General features: G+C 41.4%; 1 protein-coding gene across 2 annotated transcripts in view; it reads left to right on the top strand.

Moving 5' to 3' along the window:
• Positions 1–2,799: 2,799 nt before the first annotated feature.
• Positions 2,800–25,405, top strand: part of lama1 (laminin, alpha 1) — a 39,732-nt gene continuing 17,126 nt past the window's right edge. For both annotated transcript variants that reach the window (XM_058390789.1, XM_058390788.1), the window contains exons 1-24: positions 2,800–3,015; positions 6,795–6,965; positions 7,163–7,275; positions 12,006–12,248; positions 13,448–13,627; positions 14,054–14,143; positions 14,817–14,934; positions 15,654–15,832; positions 16,358–16,463; positions 17,342–17,499; positions 17,801–17,941; positions 18,062–18,226; positions 18,646–18,750; positions 19,359–19,573; positions 20,174–20,285; positions 20,405–20,515; positions 20,718–20,845; positions 21,046–21,132; positions 21,865–22,076; positions 22,354–22,460; positions 23,086–23,266; positions 23,399–23,535; positions 23,882–24,115; positions 24,573–24,716. In XM_058390789.1, the coding sequence (XP_058246772.1) occupies positions 2,955–3,015; positions 6,795–6,965; positions 7,163–7,275; positions 12,006–12,248; positions 13,448–13,627; positions 14,054–14,143; positions 14,817–14,934; positions 15,654–15,832; positions 16,358–16,463; positions 17,342–17,499; positions 17,801–17,941; positions 18,062–18,226; positions 18,646–18,750; positions 19,359–19,573; positions 20,174–20,285; positions 20,405–20,515; positions 20,718–20,845; positions 21,046–21,132; positions 21,865–22,076; positions 22,354–22,460; positions 23,086–23,266; positions 23,399–23,535; positions 23,882–24,115; positions 24,573–24,716 (3,498 nt within the window). In that variant the 5' untranslated portion in view covers positions 2,800–2,954. The remainder of the gene's footprint in view (positions 3,016–6,794; positions 6,966–7,162; positions 7,276–12,005; positions 12,249–13,447; positions 13,628–14,053; positions 14,144–14,816; positions 14,935–15,653; positions 15,833–16,357; positions 16,464–17,341; positions 17,500–17,800; positions 17,942–18,061; positions 18,227–18,645; positions 18,751–19,358; positions 19,574–20,173; positions 20,286–20,404; positions 20,516–20,717; positions 20,846–21,045; positions 21,133–21,864; positions 22,077–22,353; positions 22,461–23,085; positions 23,267–23,398; positions 23,536–23,881; positions 24,116–24,572; positions 24,717–25,405) is intronic.

Below are 25,405 nucleotides of genomic sequence, written 5' to 3'. Positions count from 1 at the left end.
ATCATAGCTAATCAGTTGTTAAAACAGCCACCAGTTGCTGCTAAGTACGACCGGGCAGCACCAGCACCAAAGATAGCAGCGGCGGCAGCACCGCAGTTGTATGCTGCTATTGCTAGTTGCTACGCTACAGCGGCGGCTACATATCACAGCACCATTGTATAGTTGTATGTGTGTAACGCGTTGTATGTTAGCACCGGCGTTGCTTAGCTGTTGCTGGCTAGCTGCTGCTTACAGCAATCACAGCACCAGTCATAGTTGGTTAACAGTTGCTGCGGCGGCACCAGCGTTATATCAGCTAAGCAGCAGCAGCAGCGGCGGCGGCTAATCAAGAGCACCAGCACCAGCAGCAGTGGTACACGCCACCAGCAGCACCAGCACCGTCAGCAGCGGCGGCGGCACTGGCAGCCAGCAGCAGCAGCCAGCAGCTGAGCGGCGGGTACCACAGCACCAGCGTTGTTATTGCTGTTCAGCGTTATTAGCGCACCGGGCAGCACCAGCAAGGTTGTTGCTGCCATACGCAGCCACCGTTGCTGCTGCTGTTGCTGTTGCTTTATGGCTAAGACCCATGCACCAGCACAGCTGTTGCTTATGCATAAGACCGGGCAGCACCAGCTGCTGCTGGCACCACAGCACCAGCACCAGCAGTGGCACGGCACTGGCAGCAGCAGCACCAGCTAAGCAGCGTGCGGCTGGCACCGCAGCACCAGCAGCACGAGCTGTTTGTTTAGCAGCACCCAAGTAGCAGCAGGCAGCACCACAGCACCAGCAGCAGCAGTCAGAAATGGCGGCACTGGCAGCACCAGCTAGCAGCAGCACTTATATAGTGGTGGCAGACCAGAAGCATCAGTAATATAGCACTTAGTAGCAGTGGCCACATCAAGAGCACCAGCACCATGAGCAGCGCACTGGTTATATGTTAGTTAGTATAAGGTTAACGAAACAGCGTTGTTATACAATCGGCCGTTATGTTGTTGTATAGTATGTTGTATACCGGCAGCAGCGAGCGGCACCGCTGAAACAGGTATAATCAGCACCAGCGCGAGCAGCGCGCCACCGGCAGCACCAGCTGTTGGCGTCATCAGCACACGCGGCTATACTTATATCAAGGTTAGTAATTAGTTGTACTGTATGCGCCAAGGCAGCACTAGTATACAGCAGCCAGCAGCAGCAGCAGCGGCGTTATGGTTTGCTGTATAGACCGAAGAGCACTAGGGGCAGCGGCGGCACTGGCGAGCACCAGCGACCAGCAGCTAAACGTAGCATGTTGCTGCTGCTAATTAGTACACCGAGTAGCTAAGGCGGCATGGCACCGGTGCAGCAATTAGCACCAGCTTTAGCAGCACAGCTAGTTACGAGCGGCGCTAATCGAGCAGCACCAGCAGCAAAGGTTGACCAGCAGCAGCGCGTAGCAGCACATGGCAGCACTGAGTCAGGCAGTTTATGGCAGACCACATAGTGTTGAGCAGCCAGCGTTGTTTGCGGCGCACTGGCAGCACTAGCAGGCTTGTTGTTGTATATGTTATGCGGCGGCAAGCACTATAGCACTGATATACAGCAGCAGCAGCAGAAAGTAAGTAAGGCATATTTCACCACCAGCAGCGTTAGCAGGCAGCAGTAGCTAACACTGAAGATGTATGTTAAGTGGTATAAACAAGTTTGTTTACAACACAGCAGCGTTGTTTAAGTAAGTAGTTGCTTAACACATATACGTGCTTAAAGTAGTTGCTAACATCAGGGCAGCATGCAGTAGCAGCACACAGCAAAGAGAGCAGGCAGTGTTATCACCAATACCAGCAGCAGCAGTGGTAAAAGGGTAGTAGCTAATATTGTAGTAGTAGTATATGGCAGTAGTAGTAGACATTAGTAGTAGTAGTGGTGGTGGTAGTAGTAGTAATATTAGTATAGTATGGTGGTGGTAGTAGTAATCACATTAGTAGTAATATATGTAGTAGTAGTAATATTATATAATAGGTGTTAGTAGTGGTGGTATTGGTAGTAGTAGTAGTAGTAGTAGTAGTAGTGGTGGTGGTATTGGTAGTATTAGTAGTAGTAGTATTAGTAGTAGTGGTGGTGGTATTGGTAGTATTAGTAGTAGTAGTATTAGTAGTAGTGGTGGTGGTATTGGTAGTATTAGTATTAGTAGTAGTGGTGGTGGTATTGGTAGTAGTAGTAATATTAGTAGTAGTAGTGGTGGTGGTAGTAGTAGTAATATTAGTAGTAGTAGTGGTGGTGGTAGTAGTAGTAATATTAGTAGTAGTAGTGGTGGTGGTAGTAGTAGTAATATTAGTAGTAGTAGTGGTGGTGGTAGTAGTAGTAATATTAGTAGTAGTAGTGGTGGTGGTAGTAGTAGTATTAGTGGTAGTTGCCCTGGTTGTGTTTTTGTAAATGACACCTTTACACTTTTTGCACATTGTTTATAGAGTTTTTTTCACGTACTGTACATATTATTTTTCACAGATAAGCTCCCTCTCCCGCTTAAAGGATTTTGTCTAAATTACTGTTTTTATTTTTTATTGTATTTACGTTAAGCTGTAAATGTTTTATTAACATCTACAGCAAAGCTGCAGTCCTTCGAGTCCCAAAGAGTCCTTCGAGATAAAGTAACCAGCTAACTAACTAACTATCTTAATGCAAAGCCAAAGCCAAGGTTTCGGCGCTCGTTCATTATAAGCGCTTGGCTGGAGTAGTCCATTTTCTCACGGGGGTGGTGGTGGGGGGCGGTAAGCAGTGTGGGGGGGGTCGCCTTCATACAGATTGGTACATTCCACCGCTATTTCGTAGCGGGACAGAATGAAGAGAGTTGAGACAAAAGTTGGAGAGAGAGAGAGAGAGAGAGCATTGAGTACATTACTATAGACAGAAACAGAAACGGAGAGGTTTAAGGTTTAAATATTGATAGTGGAAATTAATAAGGAAAATAAATCAGTAATCCAGGCTTATATGTGTTGGGAGAGATGAGGCTCGTCCTGGCGCTCGCGCTCCTGTGCGCATCCTCAGTGAACTGCCAGCAAAGAGGTGAGCTGGAACTAATCCTTCAGTCTGGGGGTCTGCATTTTTCTCTGTTTTTGTATAGAATTCTATAATAATTATATATACCATGCATCTCATAAGATTTTTTTTAAGGTTATTAATATATAACTTAACATGGGTTCTGTAAACTGTATGTCTATTAGGCAAATCATTATAGTTGGAAGGGAAATATTTTAAGGAGCCACAGTTTTTCATCCTAGTCTTTTTGCATTCTCAAAATGCCTCAATAAACTCTTTTCTGAATGAATATGTCTTGGAAAAATAGCAAAAGACCCGGTTACAATGGCTAGGGCTCTTCAAACTCAACATGAAGAGGTCAGATCTCAAAGGCACAAGGCCATGTGATCACTGAAACACTTTTGTTATGTTGATTTCATGTCACGAATAAATTCAGTGTAGGTTTTGTTACTGGAAAACGCCGTTTCATATGAAACGAGAAAACTATACCGACTGTGCACACTATTTCTTGTTATTTACTTATTTATTTATTTCAACAAAGCACGGGTCATTAAACTGTGGCATGCATTCCAGCTGAATTGTGTAGCCTTCACAAAGATCCTTGAGACTCAGCATTTAATCAGAGCATGTTAACACGCTTAATGTGTATCTCTCAGCTTTGTTGTATTGATGTGATTTAACACTATTTAACTACGTTAACATACTGTTGAGCTTTGCAGCACTAAAATGGATTTTAAATCATTTTTCTTTTTCTGATAAAGAGAGGGATCTAGCCGGTGAGTCGCTTCCAGACAAATACCACTTATCAGTGAGGGTGTCTGGTAAATGCTCAGTTCTTTGAAGTGAATCATAGACAGCACTTTCATCTAGAGCTACTAAACCCTCATGTATAAGACTGTATAGTCCAGATATTCCAGATTTTATACCATAAATGTGGGACTGCTCTCCAAATCATAATCCACTCTCGTTGTTGCTTTATACAAAATGCTTTATGACTAGCCTGTGCATTATATACGTCTAATGGACACTGGGTTTCAATCTTGGGCCAGTTTTTAACTCACACCAGCCTCTACAGATTATATTGCATTTGGAAGTAAGGTTTGAATTACTTTAGAGTTATCTTTAGAGTTTAACTCAGCTTAAGATGCACTGATTAGATGTGCTGTGTTGTCTCTGGCTTTTGACAAACTTGCAATTTTATCTTAAAAACACAGATCCTATCAGCTATTGAGCTGTTGAAAGCACCTTTATGTTTGCAGACAATGAACATTCCAAAGATGAGTGAAAACACAATAGAATTAGGTGCTTTAATCCAGGCCACTGGGATGAGTCAAGCCTTTGGGAGCCGCTTTGGTCTGGTGCAGTCAATCATGGGGATGCTGTTGTCCAAACATTGCTGAACACTGACGCCTGACCCTTCTTTTCTCACAGAAGAACGCTCGCTTGTACAGACTACAGAGCTTTCCTTAGTCAGGATGACCAATAGTTTGCCGTTCTCATAAAAAGAGCCATGGATGGTATGCTCTCCTGTAACCCCTTTTATAAAAAAGGCAAACAGCCTCACTTGTCCTGCTCCCTCAGCTCAACATGAGGTCTAGGTTAATGGTGGTAATGTGTGGGTTGGGGATCCTCACAGACCAGGTGTTAGATCAACTGTAAATTGCTGGTCAGCTGAAATGTGTTAGAACCAGAGGTGCTGATGAGATTCAACAAATGGTTCAAATACAGCTTTGGGGAAGGGAGTTTGTGGTAGATATTGTCATTTGATCAGTAAGCTGGAATGTGACAGGCTTCTCAAAATGATCAAGAGCGAACCTTGGCCTCTATTAAATGAATTATACTAGATTGCAGGCAATTTGGGGGGGGATCTCTTGTTCATTTCTTTCGACGTAACCCCTTGAACTCCCTGGTTATGATTTAGTTACGTATTTTAAAGTGTATTATTCAGTAATTACGATGAATTACTCAGTAAAGAGTAGGAAGTGTATTTAGTCACAAGAGTAAGGAATATCTGATCAGGGTTAATAAAGAATCTGTAACTTCTAACTATTATGGTTAATTTTGATAAGCTTTTAGTATTAGTCCTATTATTGGAGGCAATAAACATAGAACCCCTTGGATCAGTGCAACCCTTATACTCTAATGACGATAAATAGATAACCACGAAATTAGATTTCCACTGGCTTTGCTGCGTATTTAGTATATAATGAAACCCATTGGTCAATCTCTGAATTCTCTAGCTGTGACATACACATTAAGAAAGCCCAGAAGTCCTCCTGTATCCATGCTTAGTAAGCAACAGATAGATTTCTAACGATCACTAAACAAAGGTCAAGTGTGAGCAAAGGTTGATTTTTTTTAAGGGCGAAAGGAAAAAGCCTGACTCCAGCAGTTCCTGTATATACAGGTCAACATTACCATGGAAAAATCTATGTGGGCATAGGGCGGAAAAAAAATCCCACCTCAGTAGATGTTTAACTCTTCAGGTTGAATTGTTAATGAACTTATTTTAAAGCAGAAAATTAGAAACCACTGCACTGGTTTTAGAGAAGGGTCAGGAGACATGCATTTTCTCGTCATCAGAAAGGTTAGGCATAGAAAAATGAATCATGTGACCATTTTATAGTCATATAGATCATATAGATTTTATAGTCACAGAAGGACTATTTCACACATGCTGCGTTGTCAAATATCATAAATACATATTATAATGTACACACTGGATTTACCTCAGTTATGTATATAGCAATACAGGCAATATTTTTTAAAAAGATGCGTATGCATATATAGTCCTTTTGGGATTATAAAATCTCATGGTCACATGATTAATAGTTGTATGCATATCCTAAAGACAAGAAAATATATGTCTCCTAATCCTTCCTTAACCCCGTGGGCTACCAGGGTCATATTTATATTGCTTACACATGTGGCAACATACTACATTTTCTGTTTGTTTTACTCTTTATTGAGCAATTCACAGTAGTTAGTGAATAATACTGTTTAAGATTCATAGCTAAATAATAAGCTGGGGCTTCAAGGGGTTACGTCTAAAAGAAATGTAAAAGAGATCCCCCAAATGACTTGCAATAAAGTGTAATTAATTTAATAGAGGCTAAGGTTTCTTCTTGATCATTTGGAGAACCCTGTGACTCGGTAATACTTGTGCGCATACATTACTGATGCAAACACACACACACACACACACTGCAAATCTTACACTGGAACTGAAATCCTTTAAGCTCTATGGTATTTGCTTTTCTTATGTATCCAGCATGGTCTGAAATCCAAACTTAAACAGACATGACTTACTGGCCAGAAGCAGGACCAGCATACAAGCTCCATCATTTTTAAGCCTGTTGTCTCTGCTTGCAGTAATTAGTGGTCGGGGGCTAAAAAGGGGATGGGGGTTATCTCCAGACATTAAAAAGGCTGAGCTCACACGAATAGATGGCTGCCATTGTTAATTGTCCAAGACATAGTAATTTGGGCCATCAGTGGCTATGTGCAAATGCGTGGGCTGATGCAGTGGGGGTCACTCTTCAAAGACTGCTTGCAGAGAGAGGGAGGAGGGGAAGAAGAGAAAATTGTGAAGTTGAAGAAGGGTGCTGACTGAAGCTAGGTGAAAATTGTTTCCACTTAAGACTGACTTGACGGAAGTAGCTAAATGTTACTCAGACATTTGGGCTGACGATCACATTGGCATTGTTCAAAAACATGAAAATTGAAAACAATTTTTTCCCAGAACTTAGAGGGAAGAATTGTCCCAGTGATTTGTTAGTAATATTGTTGTATTTATGTACACTTAGGTCTCTTCCCTGCGATTCTGAACTTGGCCAGCAATTCTGAAATCTCCACCAATGCCACCTGTGGGGACCCGGTTCCTGAGATGTACTGTAAGCTAGTGGAGCATGTTCCTGGAAGACGCATTCGAAACCCCCAGTGCAGGATATGTGATGCTAACAGCACAAACCCCAAAGGTTAGTCACTCTGACTCAGGATATTAATTACTTCAAACACAAGCTGATTGATCAGCATTTCTGGGTAACAGGTCATCTTTTTGTGTTTATGTGATTTGTTGGCTGTGTTTTCAGTACTGAATTGGACATAGGTCTGTGTGTTAAAGTCTAGAATCATAATCAGTCACAAGTATTTGATTCATCCCCTGTCCTAACAGAACAACATCCCATCACCTATGCTATCGATGGCACCAATCAGTGGTGGCAGAGTCCCAGCATCAAGAATGGCCGTCAGTTCCACTGGGTCACCATCACGCTGGATTTACGACAGGTAGGACTACAATCATAACATGATGTTGTAATACAGAATAACTTTTATCTGAGAATGCTGAAGATCAGTGTTGTAAAAATGGTATGTGATTAATATTTCATACAGGATCTCTAGTGTAGATCAACTAAGACCTTTCTAACAACATTTTCTAGGCTTTTTAACACGAAAAAGAACTCAGCAGGTGCTGTAACCTTTTACCGTGAGTGTTGTATCATCCTCTGTGGGCAAGTTCTCCCCTGCTCTAACAATCTGTCAGCACCAGTGGAGCCCAGAGGGCTTTTGTTGAAATCAGACCCCAGAACTGTAGTTCCTCCTCCGCCTTCCTCCTCCTCCTCCTTCTCCTAAACAACCAGACTTTCATCAGCTGTGCCAGGTCTTCTAGCTTACCTTACAGCCATTAGCACACCTGCTACTGAAGCCCTGCAGATTTACAGCCATGTACCAAAGCCAGACAAGTCTATATTATCCTCACCTTAATTCTCTCACAGTCAGTCAGACAGAATACACCTGACACCAGCAGCTGTGTCACATCCTTGTGTAAGTGAATATTTCATCTGTTACAGTAAGCCTCTATTTGGTTCAAAGCCAGGTGTATGTTTGCTAAAAGCAATATCATTTTGGAATGTCCTGAAAACTCAGTCAGTGCTTCTAGGTCTTGTCCCAGCTGTTGAAACCGTTTTCTGATGTCTTACTTCTGGCCTTCAGTTCAAGACGGATGCTGGGCTGATGCAGCTTCATTATTACTGTATGAGGTCCTCAAAGATTATACAGTTAGACTGTTCCCTGGGACTAACACCAAGAGTGCTCCTTTGAATAAGATTCTTAGCCATATTGCACCTCTTTAGCAGTCAGCTTGTTTTGGATTAGCATGAATATTTTTGTCTCGTGTTTTGTGCACCCAGCATCTGCTCCGAACGCCTGTGCTTCATTAGTTTATGAGTATTTGTTTAGTAGATCTGCGACAATCAGGAATGCCTCATTATGTCTATATAGCAATGCTGTTAAATGCATTAGCAAAATAAATGGAGCATGTAGGTAAGAGAACCCTAAACAGGAAACAGCAAGGAGTGGTCTTTACACACACTGTGGTCTTTTTTTGAACAGCAGTCTAGTGAGAAACATTCATTTACTGAGAAGTGTTTAATAATGTGTGGCACAGTGGCACCTGGGTAGTAGTACTGGGTTTCCAGTTTGATCCTGAGATCGGGTTTCCAGTTTTTTCCCCAAAATCCACAAATATCGCTGTGAATGTGTGTCTCGCAATGGACTGGCATCCCATCCAGGGTGTATTCTTGCCTAGTGTTCTAGGGTGAGGCTCTGGATCGACTGTGACTAATATAAATCTGTTACTGAAGAAGAATAAATGTTTAATGGATATAACTGGTTTTATTAAAGCATTGTCAGTAGTTGAAGGAATGGAATAAATTAATAATACAAATAATAATCGATTACTGTCACAGCAAAACAAGCAGCAGTAACACTACACGCTTTTGTATAACATAAACGTCATAGTTTATTAATGTGTAGCATTTTGCTGGTTTGGTGGTGTCCCTAGATGATGTGGCTAAGCGTTTGGTGCTTTCAACTTTGTACACGGGTTTGATTCCCACCCTGTGGACCAGACAGTGCCCTAAACTGTAGATGCTTGCTTCAGGAAGGGCATCTGGTGTAAAACCTGTGCCAAATCAAATATGCGTTAGGTGGTTAACTCAGTGTCATTACTATTCGAATATATTCATAACATTTGGAATCGCTAACAGAACATATTCTGGAATTTTCCTCTGTGTATATGCTGAGCTACTCATTCCACTGAGGTAGAATTATCTGTTATGGTATGTGTGTGAAATTCTCTGCTCATTCTGAATTCGTAGGCATTATAGTAATGTTTACAGTGATGATGCTCATGATGATCATGTCTGTGATTAGCATAATGGTTACTACTAGTGATGTCATTAGTCATTACTGGCAATAAGCAAATCTGGACTCTTCATGTGCACACACACACACAGACACGGTGGAAAGCTCAGATGTTCTAACTTTGAGCTAAGTCTCTGTCCTACCACATAAAAAGAGACTCATTTTGCCAGAAGCACTCTCCTAGTCTGGGCTAAAGATGAGTCAAGCTTTTGTCTGAGAGAGTTGTGGAAATTGGGGGAAGGGAATGTGATGGGTGGACATAATACAGGCCAGGACAAAGCCGGCCAGCGTCACAGAGGCCAGTCTGAGACCCTGGGGCCTAGGGGGCATTCACAGAGGATTAGCTGATGCTACCTGAATGAGAAACAAAATCTAGCAGCACCTGGGTTGTGTGAATAACTAATTAGGCGGCTTGAGGAAAATGCAGGTGGTAACCAGATGCTAAAATCAATTTTGGCCATTGTTTCTTGCTGATTTCAAAAGCTTTTCGGATTCATCCAGGGTATAATAAGTGTAATGAGCAGTTTTCATGAGTAGAATGTCATGTCATAATGAGGTACTGCACTGGCCTTTTTTCTTAGCTGGATTGCCTTGTAGAGTTCGAGCAGCAATTACAGTATAATTATTATTATTGTCATTCTGTCATTTCCCAAACCCTTCATGGTTTCTCAGTTTCGTCAGTATTTATTCATTCACTTTCATTCTTCTTCAGGATATTTAGGTGTTTGTGATGTGATGAAGCTCACCCGGAAGTCTGGCTGACAGTGTGCTTGTTAAGTTGTCACCTCTGTGAGTCATGTAAAATGTTTACTGCTCTAAGTACGCCGGCCTTGTTTTCTTCAGAAGATGTGAGGAACAAGCTGTTAGAGTTAGTGTGAGGACCAACACAGCTGGCCCAATGTCTCCGAAGATGTTTAGACAGCCGAGAGTGTGTCTTTCCAGGGGACCAGTGTCAGCTACCTGGGAGGGCCAAACAGGATGGCCCCCAAATGGCTTCATCTTCTGTTTGTTTGGTTTAGAAATGTTAATTGGATCAAGGGTTTTGTCCCCCAGCTTGAGGAATTCTACTGCAAGCAAGAGCAGATGAGTGAAGTAATTTATCACCTTTTGCTCTGATAGGGAAGTGTTTGCTTTGTGGTTTTCATTGTCTGCGAAGGCAGCATGCTGTGTCTTCAGCTTTGCTGAAGATAAAAAAAAACATGGTGCAAATGTGAAGCTCTAAGTGCTTATTGTTCTTCATTATTCTGCTATATCATGCTTCTTTAAGCCTTTATTTAGGGGAAGAAAGTGAGTATCCTTGAAAGTGTCCTGAAGCTGTAGTCAAAACGTTTTAGTGCTCAAGGCTAAGTGGCATTTTTTATTGTATCAGTGGAAGTGCACCATGATGACAAGGAGCACTATACAAAACAAACGGAAGAAACAAAAGCTTATTCAAAGTTTTGTAGACACAAAGCACTACCTTTCATCCAGTCTGACTTCCACTAAAGTACACCGTTCAGTTCAGTTCGGCTTGTGTTTTTACTTCAGAAGTTAATTTGATTCATATGTTCAAACTGCATCTCTTTCTAACTTTCCTTGCAATCTGCAGCATGTTGTTTCCCATAGTAACCATCCAAGTGCAACATATGATTAGCATGTGCACATCAAAGGCTATACGTTTAAGAAGTTTTTGGTTTGGAAACGAAATTAAAACACTACCCTATAATAGTACTTTAGACATGCCTTTGATTTCTGCTTGTAAGTCCTCACATATCGTGTCAGAAGAGAGCTTTGGAAACCTTGTGGCTTCAGATGTGTTTTTCAAATGCCTACTTTCACACGTGGTTATCACAAATCACTCCCTCTGCAACTTGCGCTATTTCATTCTCATCACACCAGTATCGACTTGGCGGAAGATGTTAACATGTTTGTTTGTCTCATCACCTTGACATTGCTATTCTCCAGCAAACATGGGGCTCCAAGACCTCCAGGGTATCAAAGCAAAAGCAAATGGAGGAAAGAATAAAACAGTCAGGATGTTGTTGAACCGAGAACTTTGAAGCCTGTGTTATTGTATCTCGCCCGTGTCATCCAAGCCCAGTTTGAGCACTGTTTTAGATGTTCTTCAGCTCATTATAGGGTCTAGGGTTCCTCCAAACCTTGGGTTTGTGAAAACACACATGCTACATGCTTGTAAGGGTTTAGTGTGTCATGGCTTTCCAAGGAGGCCAGTGTGTGAGGACTATGAAGAGAAATGAGAAGCAGAGGCATGGTTTCTGAAAACTTGGGGCATGTCTGGGTTTCTTGTCAGGATTTTGAGGAAGGGGGGTCTCTTGAAAGAGTTTTATCTTTCAAAGAGCCTGTCACAACTTGCTCTGCATGGGAGCCTGGAGAGACATGGACTGAGAATGAAAAGGGACAAAGGACAGAATAGGCAGAATGACAGAAATGATTTCCCTTTGTCTGTTTAGCAGAAGGAACAAAAGAGACACTCAGATTCTCCATATTAGACACAGAGAGACTGCAAGTTAGAAAAAAGACACAATTTTGGAAAGCTGTAAAACTGAAATGCTGCATGTCTACCCAAGGAATAGAAATGGCAGAGAGCTGAGCATATGCACAAATCAAATAAGCAAATCCAAAAGAAAATTTCCCCTTGAAGAAGAGACTGTATCCAAGTGCCAGCTCATGAAAGTGTAATATTCTCAGCTCACTCGGGCATAAAGTAGAATCTGCAAGTGGACATGCCAATATAATCCACTGTAAAGAACTACACACATTGTAAGTATTGTACCGTGTTTAGTGACTAAAACTGGCTTTTGCTGTTCTACCAGGTCTTCCAGGTTGCTTACATTATCATCAAGGCGGCGAACTCTCCTCGGCCGGGGAATTGGATTTTGGAGAGGTCTCTGGATGGTGTCCTGTACCAGCCGTGGCAGTATTATGCCATCAGTGATACGGAGTGTCTAACCCGTTACAATGTCACCCCACGTCTTGGGCCTCCTACCTACAAGAGAGACAATGAAGTCATCTGCACCTCATACTACTCCCGACTGGTGCCTCTGGAACATGGAGAGGTGAGCAGCCTACCTAGTGTTCCTTCCTGTTTACACAGCTGTATGCAAGTGGATACAGCTAGATCTTAACTAGTAACCCCCTGCATGGCAAAAATGTGCAATTCATGGGAATCTAAGACTTAAATCTAAAACTCTGCACTTTACTGCATTGTAATTCATGTATATTAATGTATGTATGTTCTGGCTATATGTCAGTTGAATAGGGTTTTTAAACGTAGTTGTACATATGTGTAATTCTGTGAATGCTGGGGCTGTTCAGGGGGTCAGAGGTTTCGACACAGTGAGAGCTAATCTGGCCATAGTCCAGTCTAAAGGATCCAGCTGGGATGTGGAACAATAAACAGCCCAATTGCAAGCCCTGTATTATGCTTGTATGCGGCATATTTCTGTTGTAGGATGTAAATCTGCTACATTACTTATATAAATATTGATGTCTCTAATCAGTTTAGGAATGTAAACTTATTACTTACACTGTTATCAATATCATCACTCCGAAAACCAGAATGTTATCTTTTTCACTTCCGGCTAGTGTTGCCGGAGACAAACATTTGGAGACTTTTTCTGGTCTTTATTTGCTTTACAATGTCATATGTATATACTACATTCCTGTCAAACATACGATAAGCATACATAAAGAAACTGCTTCCACAGGCCAAATATTTGCTCAGACAAAGTGGAAGTGTCCATTAAAGATTTATGTGAGCCGTCTTTCAGGATTATTTAGCAATTACTTGTGAGTTTAGTTATTAAACCTTTGGCCTCCTACAAGCCTGATAGAATTCTTGTGTGAAAAGACGTGTGATCCGTGCTGCTGCCTCTGCCTCTTAACCAGCGACGGGGGAAGTTTGCTAAATGAGACTCAGAGACATGAGAGTCAGAGAGCAAGGACTTCCGAAGTTTATTGAGAGACACAGAGCATATGTAGCATACAAAAGAGGAAAGACGAGAAACTACCATGACCTTTAATTCATATGATAGTTTCAGCTAAAGTGGCAGGTTTACTTCTGCAAGCTGAGTTATGTCTTATGCCTAATATAGTCTCAAATACAAGGACAGTGATTAATGGCGAGACGTCAAGAAAGAAGCGTCTGAGACGGTGAAACAAAGATCATGCAATGAGCGCACGATCATGGGTCAAAATGTATCAAAGCCTGCGATCAGTAATCAGTTACATTGGCTTCGGTTCTTCATCTACCCAGATCCACACGTCTCTGATAAACGGGCGTCCGGGCGCTGATGACTTGTCTCCTGAGCTGCTGGAGTTCACCTCTGCCCGATTTATCCGTCTGCGCCTGCAACGCATCCGCACACTCAACGCCGACCTCATGACCCTAAGCTATCGTGACCCCAAAGATGTGGACCCCATCGTCACCCGCCGGGTAAGCGTCAGCGTTTAGTTTTAGTGAGGGAGAAGTTGAAGTAACCCTTCAAGTGACAGGGATAATATTTACTTTTAACAGTTTAATGCTTACTTATAGCATGTAGAATTCATTTTGTAACAAGTGGCTGAGAAAGCACAGTATTTAATGCTTTTTACCTGAGGCCAAAAATGGAATGTTTTAGTTGTGCCCATGTTCAGCATTGAATTTTTTCATCATGTCACACTCCACAGTGCTGGTTCAGACAAAAGTAGCCAAAGTAGACAGTACTTTTGCTAAAGGGGCAAAATATTTATAGTAATTGTAAGCTATTGTAAAGTGTATGGTCATTTTAAAACCTGCATTAAATCATTTTTTCCTCATTGGCTAGCCGGTCGGTGGCAAGCACTGTGTTTTGTAATGTGTTTTCCTTTTCCTTGTTTTTAGTATTACTACTCAATCAAGGACATTTCAGTGGGCGGGATGTGTATCTGCTACGGCCACGCCCAGAGCTGTCCCTGGGACCCTGTTACCAAGGTAACGAACACATTCTTCAGTTCTCAGCCTGCAATCTGTCAATCAAATGTAATTACATTGAGAATGTAATCACTGCCTGTTTGCTGCCAAGCGCATTGTCCCTTCCCAGTTGATTTACGATGCTTTATTCCATTGTATGAAATTGTCTTCAGCTTAAACTTGAAATATTGCATGCTATAATTGAGAGGACAGCAGAAATGGCATTTGATTGTTTGTTTTAAAGATAATTTTACAATGATTAACGAAATCTTGCAATATTATGATAATAAGGCCCTTTACAATAAAATGAATGATTTTATTTCTCTGAAGTGTTTACACCCCTGCAGTTAGGAGCAAATGATCTGATCCAGTCTGTGTTAAATGAATCTTGTTGCCTCATTAACAGTGAAAATCACGTTAACAAGAGGCTGAGAAAGCAAGCAATAATCCCTTGCTTCATCAGTGGAGTTCTTAGGAAACACACACACACACACACACGGCGTTAAGTGGGTGCTGGTTGAGTTTCAGTCTAAGAATGTGTTTAGTGTGTGAATTTGATTGGCAGTCTGTGTAAATCAAGAGCATTTCCTTTTGCTTCTTATTTTCTCTGCCCTCTCTTTTGTCCCCTTGGAGTCTTGTGAATGTGTGTGTGTGTGTGTGTGTATAACGTCTCCTCTCTCTCTCTCTCTTCCAGAAACTGCAGTGTGTGTGTGAGCACAACACTTGTGGGGAGAGCTGTAATGAGTGTTGTCCCGGCTACCACCAGGAACTGTGGCAACCAGGGACCATCTCTGAAGGCAACACTTGCGAGAGTAAGACAGTGAAACACACATGGGACAACACTATGGCATATTTGTGGCTTGCTGGGAGAATCTGTTGGACGTGGATGAATTCTGGCAAGCTGCCAAAATGACCAAAAAATTGGGTCAAAACATATTTCATTAAAACAATGTGGGAGTTTTTCCGTTTTGATTTTCCTGTAAAGGAAGCTAGTTTGTTTTCAGAATTCTATATACTATAGGAAATATTGCCTAGCATGTACGAATACTACATTAGACCATGTTAATTACTGCTATGTTTTCATATCTCTGCACATTTTACATTTTTAAGAAAATACTCTTATTCACATCTTCGCCTCCTGGTGGTCCCACGCTCTCCTTGGTTCGGTTCTCGAGCAGGGCGATAACCCAGCCACTGAAGAGTTAGCTTTCAGTGCCGGTCCCAAGCCCAGATTAAATGGAAGGGTTGTGTCAAGAAGGGCATCCGGCGTAAAACCTGGGCCAAATCGAAATACACAGACCAAATGATCCGCTGTGGCGACTCCAAACAGGGAGCAGCCGAAAGAACTCTAATTTGCATAACTGTAGTCATGAAAGATAATATTCAGTACAATAACTTACACTTTTGCTACAGTAATGGGAAATAGAAAGCACACCCTCCTTTAATTCTGTACTTTTAATTCTGTTCTATACTTTTTTCTGATTAAAAGTATAAGTAACACTGATTTTCTTCTCCCTAAATAAATGTTCAGAATGCAACTGTCACGGCAAAGCAGAAGACTGTTATTACAACCAGACGGTGGCCGATCTGAAGATGAGTATGAACACACATGCCCAGTTTGTGGGAGGTGGTGTGTGTATCAACTGTACGCAGAACACTGCAGGGGTTAACTGTGAAACTTGTGCTGATGGTTACTACAGACCACACAAGGTAAAGAGCCTTGGTTTATCTGTGTGTGTGTGTGTGTGTGTCTGTGAGTGTGTTTGTGTTTGTGTGTGGCCCATTGATCCCCCTGCCTCTCTTTCGGAGCCTGTTTTATTGCATCTGAATTGCATTGTGTCTGTGTACATTGTGTTGAGCAGAGCAGTGGTTTATGTGTGGTCACGTTTCAACAACAAGGACAAGTTAATGTTTGAAAGAAGGACTGTAATAATAATATCCTTTTTAGTGAGTTATAGTGGTAGCTCTTTTATGGCTTAGTGGTTATGGAACTGAGCTAGTTTGTGAGTTTTGCATTGCTGCCACTGCTGGGCCCCTGAACAAGGCCCTTAACTTTCTCTACTTTTCTGGAACTGGATCAGGGTTGACTTTTCTCCTAATAAATTGTTGTATATGATGAAAATATTTTCACAACAACATAGCTGTGCTGTATATGTGATAATTAAATTGTGCTTCATATTGTACATTAAAATGTGTTTAATGGATTATTTGTTATTCTTTTGTCCTTGTTTTAAGGTGTCTCCATATGCTGAAGAGCCTTGCGTGGATTGTAACTGTGATATGAGGGGCTCAGTCAGCCGCGTCTGCGTTAAAGACGACAACCAGGCAAATCCTGAAAAAGGTAAATAATTTGTGAACATATAGACAAACACACAAGTGCTCCTAATAGGAAAGTTGGATGCAGTGGTAGCTCAAGTGGTAAGGCTCTGGGTCCTTGACCGGTAGATCTGGGTTGAAGTCTCAGCACCTCCAAGCTGCCGCCATTGGGCCCTTGAGCAAGGCCCCCAAACCACCCTGTGTGCTGCATCATGGCTGACCCTGCGCTCTGACCCCAACTCCCGTGGATGGTATATGTGAAGAAAGAATGTATATGTGACAACTTAACTTAAATAAGAACCTGCTAAAATACTTCTGCAAGTATTCCCAAACCATTAGGGTGATAATTTAATCATGACAATAATTTTTGTCATTTTTAGTTAATTTTTTTTAAACAAAATCATATCCCATGTTGGTGACTTTAGTTAAGGTTGGGTTATTGGTTAATATTAGATTTTATTCCTGTTGACCGGTGCATTAAATCAGCTTGGTGGCATATATTGTAATACTTAATATGACTAGATATATTCAGCATTTGAAAGATACATCCACTTAATATGCTTAACACGCAATTAGCTTATATTTTGATTCCATATTCTGTATAATCATCTGTGTTGGCTAGAGGTAGCACAATGTGCAGGAAAAGATTGATTTAACAATATAAAGTGCCAGATTCAGGAATAATAAATTGACTGAATAATTGTGAAAAATAAGTGTGATATCAGTATTGAGCAAGATCCTTCACTGAAGCAAAATGCATCGGTTTTAAAATCCTTCATGCCGTGTTCCATCATTAAACTTTCGTCTTTAAGCACATGACATCTTACTAATGCAGTTGTTTTTGTCTTCCATTCATTATTAATCATGTTGGCCTGTGGCTCTGTTTCTTGTGTTGCCATCTAGGTGTTTTTCCAGGACAGTGTGTGTGTAAAGAGGGGTTTGCAGGGGAGAAGTGTGATCGCTGTGCGTTCGGATACAGGGACTTCCCCTCGTGCACACGCTGTGAGTGCAGCCTTGAAGGAAGCCTTAACATCGACCCCTGTAGAGAGTGTATCTGCAAGGTAAGAACGAATACCAGCTCCCGAGTTTACACGCAAAGGCTCCCAGTTTTTTTGTTTAATAGATTATTATGCAGATTACCCAACTTGTTTGATTGGCTCGAAATTGCTTTGGATTGCTTTCTCTGTTCTGACTGAGTTGTATAGATGAGATTTATTCTGATTTAACTGCCATATGAAATATTAACAGCTTGTTAGACTACAATTTTCAGTAAAGAGCTCCTCTGCATGTAAACTACTTCTCATAGCATATCTGCTGTGGGAATCTGTTTTAACTGAGAGTGTTGTGTCTGTGCTTCTTCAGGTCAACGTGATGGGGGCAAACTGTGACCTGTGTAAGCAGGGTTTCTACAACCTGCAGGCCCGTAACCCAGAGGGCTGCACTGAATGTTTCTGTTTCGGTGTCTCTGACGTGTGTGAAAGCTCCACCTGGACCACCACCTCGGTAGACTTACTTGCACAAACACACACACACACACACACGATCTGACAGTGTACTTTGTGTAATTAGTAAGCAATATGCTTGCTTCGTCTTGAATTTTGAAGTAAGTGCCATTCTTCCCAGATTGTACACAGAGATGGTTGGCTCCGTCCTAGAACTCACAGCACCTCAGTCTTCACAGCCCCTATCATAGAGGACAACCTCATCATCGCTAATAACGCTACCGCTGCTAGGAGCTACCACACTGTATCTGCCTGGACTGCTCCAGAACCCTTCCTCAGCAACAAGGTCTGTCTTTCTGTCAATTTTTTTCTCCCTCTCCCTCTCTTTCACGCTCCTTCTACTGCCCTTCCTGCCCTCTAATTACACCTAATCACTGACAGACTCATTACTACATGTGGAAATAATGAGCTTATACATGACCAGGGTGACACTTAATATTTGTAGCCAGTTGATCCCCTGGGTGATTAATTAAATTGAAATTCGTAATTATCCCTCTCAGCATCACCAGCTCTTAGTGAAGAGGCAGGTAATTAGCATTAGAAACAGTCCTCATTTAGCGGTCCTGTTCCCATGTTAGTATACATGAGAAAGTCCAACAAATGTCCAGCTGTTATTGTCGTTGATAAGATTTTCACTTAATGAAGTGTTTAATGAAAGTCTAGAGCCGGATCTGATATTTGCATCTTTGTTTTTTTCCACTGTAGCTGACTGCATATGGAAACTTCCTAAACTTCAGCGTGGCATATGATGTATCAGTTGACAATAATGTGGACAAAACTCTCCCATCACATTTTGATGTGATTATTGAGGTAAGTTACATGCTGCTTTTATGCTTGTTTATAATTTACTAAGCTGTATTTCCGGCAATCCTTGTACAATACCACTACGACTATTGCTCAGACATCTAGTGTTTCATTGCTCTTTTTAAGACTAAATAAGATTAGGTTCATTTGGATAAGTGATAAGGCTCCCTACACTAGCTTAGACATGGTTTACCATATCATCTGGAGGTCACAAGTGTAAATCCCCAAGAACGCCACAACTATCTGTGGTCAGGGGTCCAGGAGGCCAAAATTGGCTGACATACTATCTTTCTCCTATCGATCACAGCGACAGTAGTCAGTGAGCTCATGCATGCAGAAGTAGGAAGATAGCTCTTTCCTCCAAATGTGTTATTCCTCCCCTTGAGATTGCTTGAGCAGAAGTCGATTAGATGCGGTCAGCTGGCTTCACATGCCTCGGAGGAAGCATCTGATAGCCTTCGCCCTCAGGGGAGAGCCGCCTGATGGGTGGGACTGGTGTAATGGGCATGACAGAGTAATAATAATAATAATAAAATTAAATGAAAAATATACAGTATATAATAATTTGGTGAGATATCTTATGTGTAATAATGTCTTCTGCCCCGCACCACTAGGGAAATGGGAAGGCGCTTCGCCTGCTTCTCCCCAGACGTGTATTCCTGAATCCTCACAGAGAGCAGCAGGTGGCCCTGGAACTCCTGCCGCATGTTTTCATGGACGTACACACAGAGCGAAGGGTGCAGAGAGACGAGCTGATGAGCGTACTCGCTGACGTGGCTAGTCTCAGGATCAGAGCTCACCTCAACACCACTGTGGATGGAGTGCTGAGGTGAGAAATATATACTGTACATGTTAACACCTACTCTAGTCTGTTTATCATGGCAGCTGATTGGCAACTTCGCTTTGCTAATTATTGCAATGTTTCTGATTATCTATAAAGAAGTTTAATAATAAAAGTCCGAAAAATGGAGATACACGCGATTGTTTTCATGCATCTGGAATTCATTCAGACAAGATTTGAAAATACACATCATTTTTATTCAGGTTGATTCCCATTGAAATTTCTGTATCCTGCGTAATATACAAATCAACTCATCAACCCCTCAGCCCTCTGCGCTGTTCCTTCTAAGTAGTTTTATGCAAAAGATCAGCGGCAAATCAAAAAACGTGATTTTGCATGCTGTTTTTAATTTCCTAAATGATGCTAACTTCATTCGTGAGCGATGAGTGTTATGATTTACGGTCTTGATGAGATATTTAATCGTCAAATGCCGCTTAAAAAGATGGATACGTTTACTCAAAGCAACGTGACTGAAATGCTTAAATGTTAATCAGCTTGCAGTGTTTCTTGGGTGCATTTCCATCTGCCTTTTTAGACAAATAATCACTATTTAGATATAATGCTGACCCTCAGAACTCTTGTTCATAGGTTAAGCACTGTGCACATGGTCGTAGCTGATCCCAGTTCCACAAGCTCCAACATATCTCCAGATGTGGAGCAGTGTGAGTGCCCTTGGGGATACTCCGGAACTTCCTGTGAGGTACAAATAGTGGCAGGAGACTTTATTCTAAATTTTTAATTAAATGTTTGGTTTTTTTAATTAGAATAGTTTCATTTGCTTCGTATTTCCCTTTTCCTCCTGCTTTCTGTTCTCTCTAGACCTGCATTTCTGGGTTTTATCGAGTTGGAGGCATCCTGTTTGGAGGCAACTGTCTGCAGTGTGAATGTAATGATCATGCCACCGAGTGTGATATCAATGGAGTGTGTCTGGTGAGTAAAAGTTCTAAAAACAAAGTTTTATCAGCTACTGTTATATAATCTGTTGACTGAAACAGATTTATAATATGAAAATGAATATGAAAATTATGTAAATCATATGCTGTGGCTTTCACAGTCACCAGACGTGTGTGTGTGTGTGTTTGTGTGTGTGTGTGTGTGTGTGTGTGTGTATAAAATACTCATTCTTTTTCAGGACTGCTCCCACAACACTACAGGACCACATTGTGACCAGTGCCTGCCAGGTTACTATGGTGACCCCTCGGAAGGCACGGAGGAAGATTGTCAGCGATGCGCCTGCCCGCTGACATTGGCGTCCAACAAGTGAGTTAGTGTGTGTGTGTGTGTGTGTGTGTGTGTGAGATCCTGGCACTCAGTCCTCAGCTGCCTTTTGTATCCTTGGAGTCAGGGAATGTCTGTTAGAGAGTTGGATCGACTGGAGAAAACTCACTTCAAGAATCTTAACACTGCAGGACACAATAAAAGATGTGCAAAATGTCAGTTGTTCATTTTTATGTTTACAGCTTCAGTCCTACTTGTACTCTGCGAGGTCCTGGAGAGGTCACATGTGACCAGTGTGAGCAAGGATACACAGGAGCCAAGTGTGAGAGGTAAATCTAGCACAGTTATACCTGAACAAGAGACTGCATACACTTACATCATCACTTACGAGCCTCATTTGATCAGTGTTTGTTTCTCAAGCCAACTAAAATATTTGCTCATTTCCTAAGTGATAAACCTGGATAGTTATGAATTAATGCATGATCTCAATAGGTTTTATTCCGAAAAATCCAGATGTTTGCATCACACATGACGAGATCAGTTGTTTCTGGAAAAATATAAGTTATAAGTTGGTTGTGTATGTGGACATAAATTCAGGCCTAATACCAGCTGTTATAGATTTCATTATATTGAGCAAATTAATCAACTGTGGGCTTGCCCTTTTCTTTTCATTGACTTTCGTTTGTCTTCTAATGGGTGCTCAGTGATGTCTGTATGGGGAAAAAGTGATCTGACTCTGATAGCAACGAAACGTCTTGACACAATTTTAGAAAACTTCCATCAAATTCTGTGGATGCACAGACAAAATAACTTTATGATGATGTGTAAAAGTATTCAGGAAAGAACTACTTGTTTCTCTAGAGAGGAGAATTTAAGAAAACAAGAAGTGGAAGTTTACAACAAGAAGTTTACAAGTCCCTTGTAAAACAAGTGCTGCTTTAATTGGGCTATACTTAGAAAGTTCTACAAACAGGCTTTATTAGAATACTAGATTTACTAGAAACCTCTCCTGTGTTTTTACAAAGCATTTATTTTTTGTATGTGCATCTCTCTGTTCCCAGGTGTGCTAATGGTTATTATGGCAACCCCACTATCCCTGGTCAGAAATGCTCAGTGTGTGAGTGTAATGGGAACGTGGACCCGTCTGAACCAGGCTACTGTGACTCTATTACTGGCGAATGTTTAAAGTGTGTGAGACACACAGCAGGCCGACACTGTGAACGCTGCCAGGATGGTTACTACGGTGATGCCATTATAGCTAAGAACTGCCAAGGTACGTGCATGTGAAATTGCTTTCCATTAATGACATCGTCCTTTCACCAAACAGAGACGGAATATGATAAGGCTTTATTTAATTTGCATTTAACTTTTCTGAACATTAATAAATAACTTGTGGGAAATAACTTTTGAAAATGAGTCTATAGTGCCATCCAGAGGACAATGTTTGTATTGCATATCTTGGCACTCTTTATAATTCAGGGTTTGCATTAGCATGTCTTATTATATTTATTTATTTGTTTGTGTGTGTGTGTGTGTGTGTGTGTGTTTAGCTTGTGGCTGCCATGCTAACAGCTCAGTTTCCAGTGTGTGTAACATTATAACTGGCCAGTGTGAGTGTAAAGCCAATGTGGAGGGGGACAAGTGTGACCGCTGTCAGGTATGTTCAATATAATATTAAAATATATTAATATTTTAAAACTAACATATTAAGATTAATACAACTATTATTCTTTAAGGTTAATAGCTCATTATAGTTACAACGCAGTGGTCTTTGGCACTGAAAGAATGGCTATGAAACATGCATGGGATTGATCATATGTTCTTGCACGTTCATTTGGACGGATGGAGGGAGATGCTGGTGAAAGAGGGCAGAGATTTTTTGGCGAGAAATCAGGCGTAAAAGGGGCGCAGCTGTTCCCCAAGCCCGGTGTCAGATGCTTGGGCTGGGGTAAGTGGTGACAATTGAGTCCCGGGCAGTCTGGAGCTCCAGTGGGTCCCTGTTGGATGTGATGCCTGACATTTGGCCAAAACGGATCTAATCATGATGAATGACAGAGCTCACATTTGTTATTTGGATAATAATTGTTCACAGTTTGTTATGGCAAGCTGTTCTGTAGGGCATTTGTAGGCACATGTGACTTTCTGTCTCTCTCTCTCTCTCTCTCTCTCTCTCTCTCTCTCTCTGCATATCCAACTAAAACCAAGTATTTCATTTCTTTTCTCGCTTTTTCATTCAATGAAAATGTTTTGGTAACGTGTGTCTGTTGTTTGTATCCCATCAGGTCGGTTTCTTCGGCATTAACAGCGGCAATGGCTGCAGAGAGTGCAAATGCAACCAGTCAGGATCAGTATCAGAAGCATGTGATGAAGACGGCCAGTGCCAGTGTACTATTGGTGTCGCAGGTGATAAATGTGACCGGTGCCTGCACGGCTACTACAATTTCACAGACGACGGCTGCACACGTGAGACTCCTCTTTCTGCAATTTAATCACAGATGCAGTGTAAAATCATTCAGGATGAGAGCTGCAGAAATGACCTTTGAGATTTGATAGGACGTTGTACTTACTCTATAAATTGTCTACTCTTACATATAGCTTGCAACTGTGCTCACACACACGGTAACTGCAATGCCGAGACAGGCGAGTGTATCTGCCCACCAAACACCAGAGGAGAGAAATGTGAAGCATGTGACGATGATCACTGGGGTCATGATGGAGTGACTGGATGCAAGGTAATATGCCATTTACCAGATTACTCAAGTGGGCCTGTAAAACAGTATACTGTGTTTCTCATAAATCAGATCAATGTTGGAGAAAATACAGAAATTTAATGAAGGCAAAGCCCAAAAATTTAATTGTTCAGTGTATGTGTACCCAATATGTTGTCTTTTAACACTTGATTAAAGACAACATTCTGTTTGAACAAAATACATATATAGCAAATAATATAGCAAATCTATATATATATAGGAATTAACTGCCTCTTGTAGACCATGAATAGATACATCTTATTTACAAGATTTCTGTGGTAGCTTTCCATTAATAACTGAATATTCATCTGTCTCTCCGTCTCCCCAGTCATGTGAATGCAATGCCGCCGGCTCAAACTCGTCTCAGTGTGACCTGCTCAGTGGTCAGTGTGTGTGTAGGCCGCACTTCACTTCTCAGAAATGTGACCGTTGCACTCTAGGCTTTAGGAATTTCCCAGAGTGCACTGCATGCAACTGCAACGCTGACGGCACCCACGAGGAGTTTTGCGATGCAGAACTGGGAGTGTGTGGTTGTGAAGACGACGGGAAGTGTGTGTGCAAGGTAGTGTTACGGCACCCTCTTGTGTCAGCGCTGCTACTTTTGTGTTCTGTAAGAGGAGATTGTCTGAATTTTCATGTCCTGATTTCTATATAAGGAGTAGTTAATTGTTCAGTAGGGATTTTTTTATTTTGTGCTTTTCAAAAATTGTCACAATAATGAAAATAGAAATTAGCCTTAAAAAAAAAAGGAAGTGTAAACGCAAAAACAAGTGATTTCTATCTGATCTAATTTCATGTATTTCCTGATATACAGATTTCTCCACAATATTTAATGAAAAATTAAAATGTTAACATTTAAATTTCCACAAATACTCTTTTTGCAAAGTGTAAATCAGTACTGGAATATATGATATTTGAATAATATAAATATCCCTTTTATTGATCTTATGGCATATGTGAACATATTTCCCTTTTTTCATTTACATTCTCTCTCACTCGTTTCTCTCTCGCTCTCTCAGGAGAATGTAGGTGGTGGTGGTTGTGATGAATGTAAAAGTGGGACATTTGGTCTGTGGAGGCAGAATCCAGCTGGCTGCAGCCCCTGCTTCTGTTTTGGGGTCTCCTCCATCTGTGAGGAGCTCGGTGGGCTGGTCAGAGTGCCAGTGAGTGCACTGCCCTTTTCAGCTTCTACTGTTCCTAAGATGCACCATATGAAAAGAGCGTTATTAATGCTTTTTTTTTTCATGTCTCTGTGTTATATACCTAATGTAGGATTTGAATTAGAGCAAAGCCATAGTGTATAATGGAGCAGATGCTTTGTAGCAGTCAGCAGCAGTGTGCATTAGTTGAGGAGCTGATGATGAATTAGAAACACTGAATAGAAATTCACAGTATACTCAAAGAAAGAAAAGGATGAATGCATTATAGTTTACTTAGCATGAGAGTATGGATACAGTCAGAATGAAAAGGGATGTAACGACAGGCTAGCATGTATTGAAGGATTTGGGGGGGGCAAATGACATGATAATTGAATTACAACCCCTCTTCTTATTGATTTTTAATTCAGTTATCAGCCTTGCATGATTACACTTCAGACAGAGGTCGCGTATCAGACATGTATAGGATGTTATTATGCCATGATGTTATTACTACATGAAATAGGCTGGAATTGGATTTTGAAGTGTTCATGCTGTTGTGAATAAAACAACTGGGCCAGTTTTATCTGCAGTGGAAGTGCAAAAGGAAACATTGGATTTGTGAGACAATGCATATGTGCAGTATGAAAAGATTTGACTAAATAACAGCCATCATCGCTAATATGATTTGCTCTGGAGATGCTCTGTTTGACAGC

Source organism: Hemibagrus wyckioides, linkage group LG01 (genome assembly GCF_019097595.1).
Source record: "Hemibagrus wyckioides isolate EC202008001 linkage group LG01, SWU_Hwy_1.0, whole genome shotgun sequence".
NCBI lineage: Eukaryota > Metazoa > Chordata > Actinopteri > Siluriformes > Bagridae > Hemibagrus > Hemibagrus wyckioides.
Note: the sequence above shows the minus strand (reverse complement) of the source record. Positions and strands in the feature narration are given on the sequence as shown.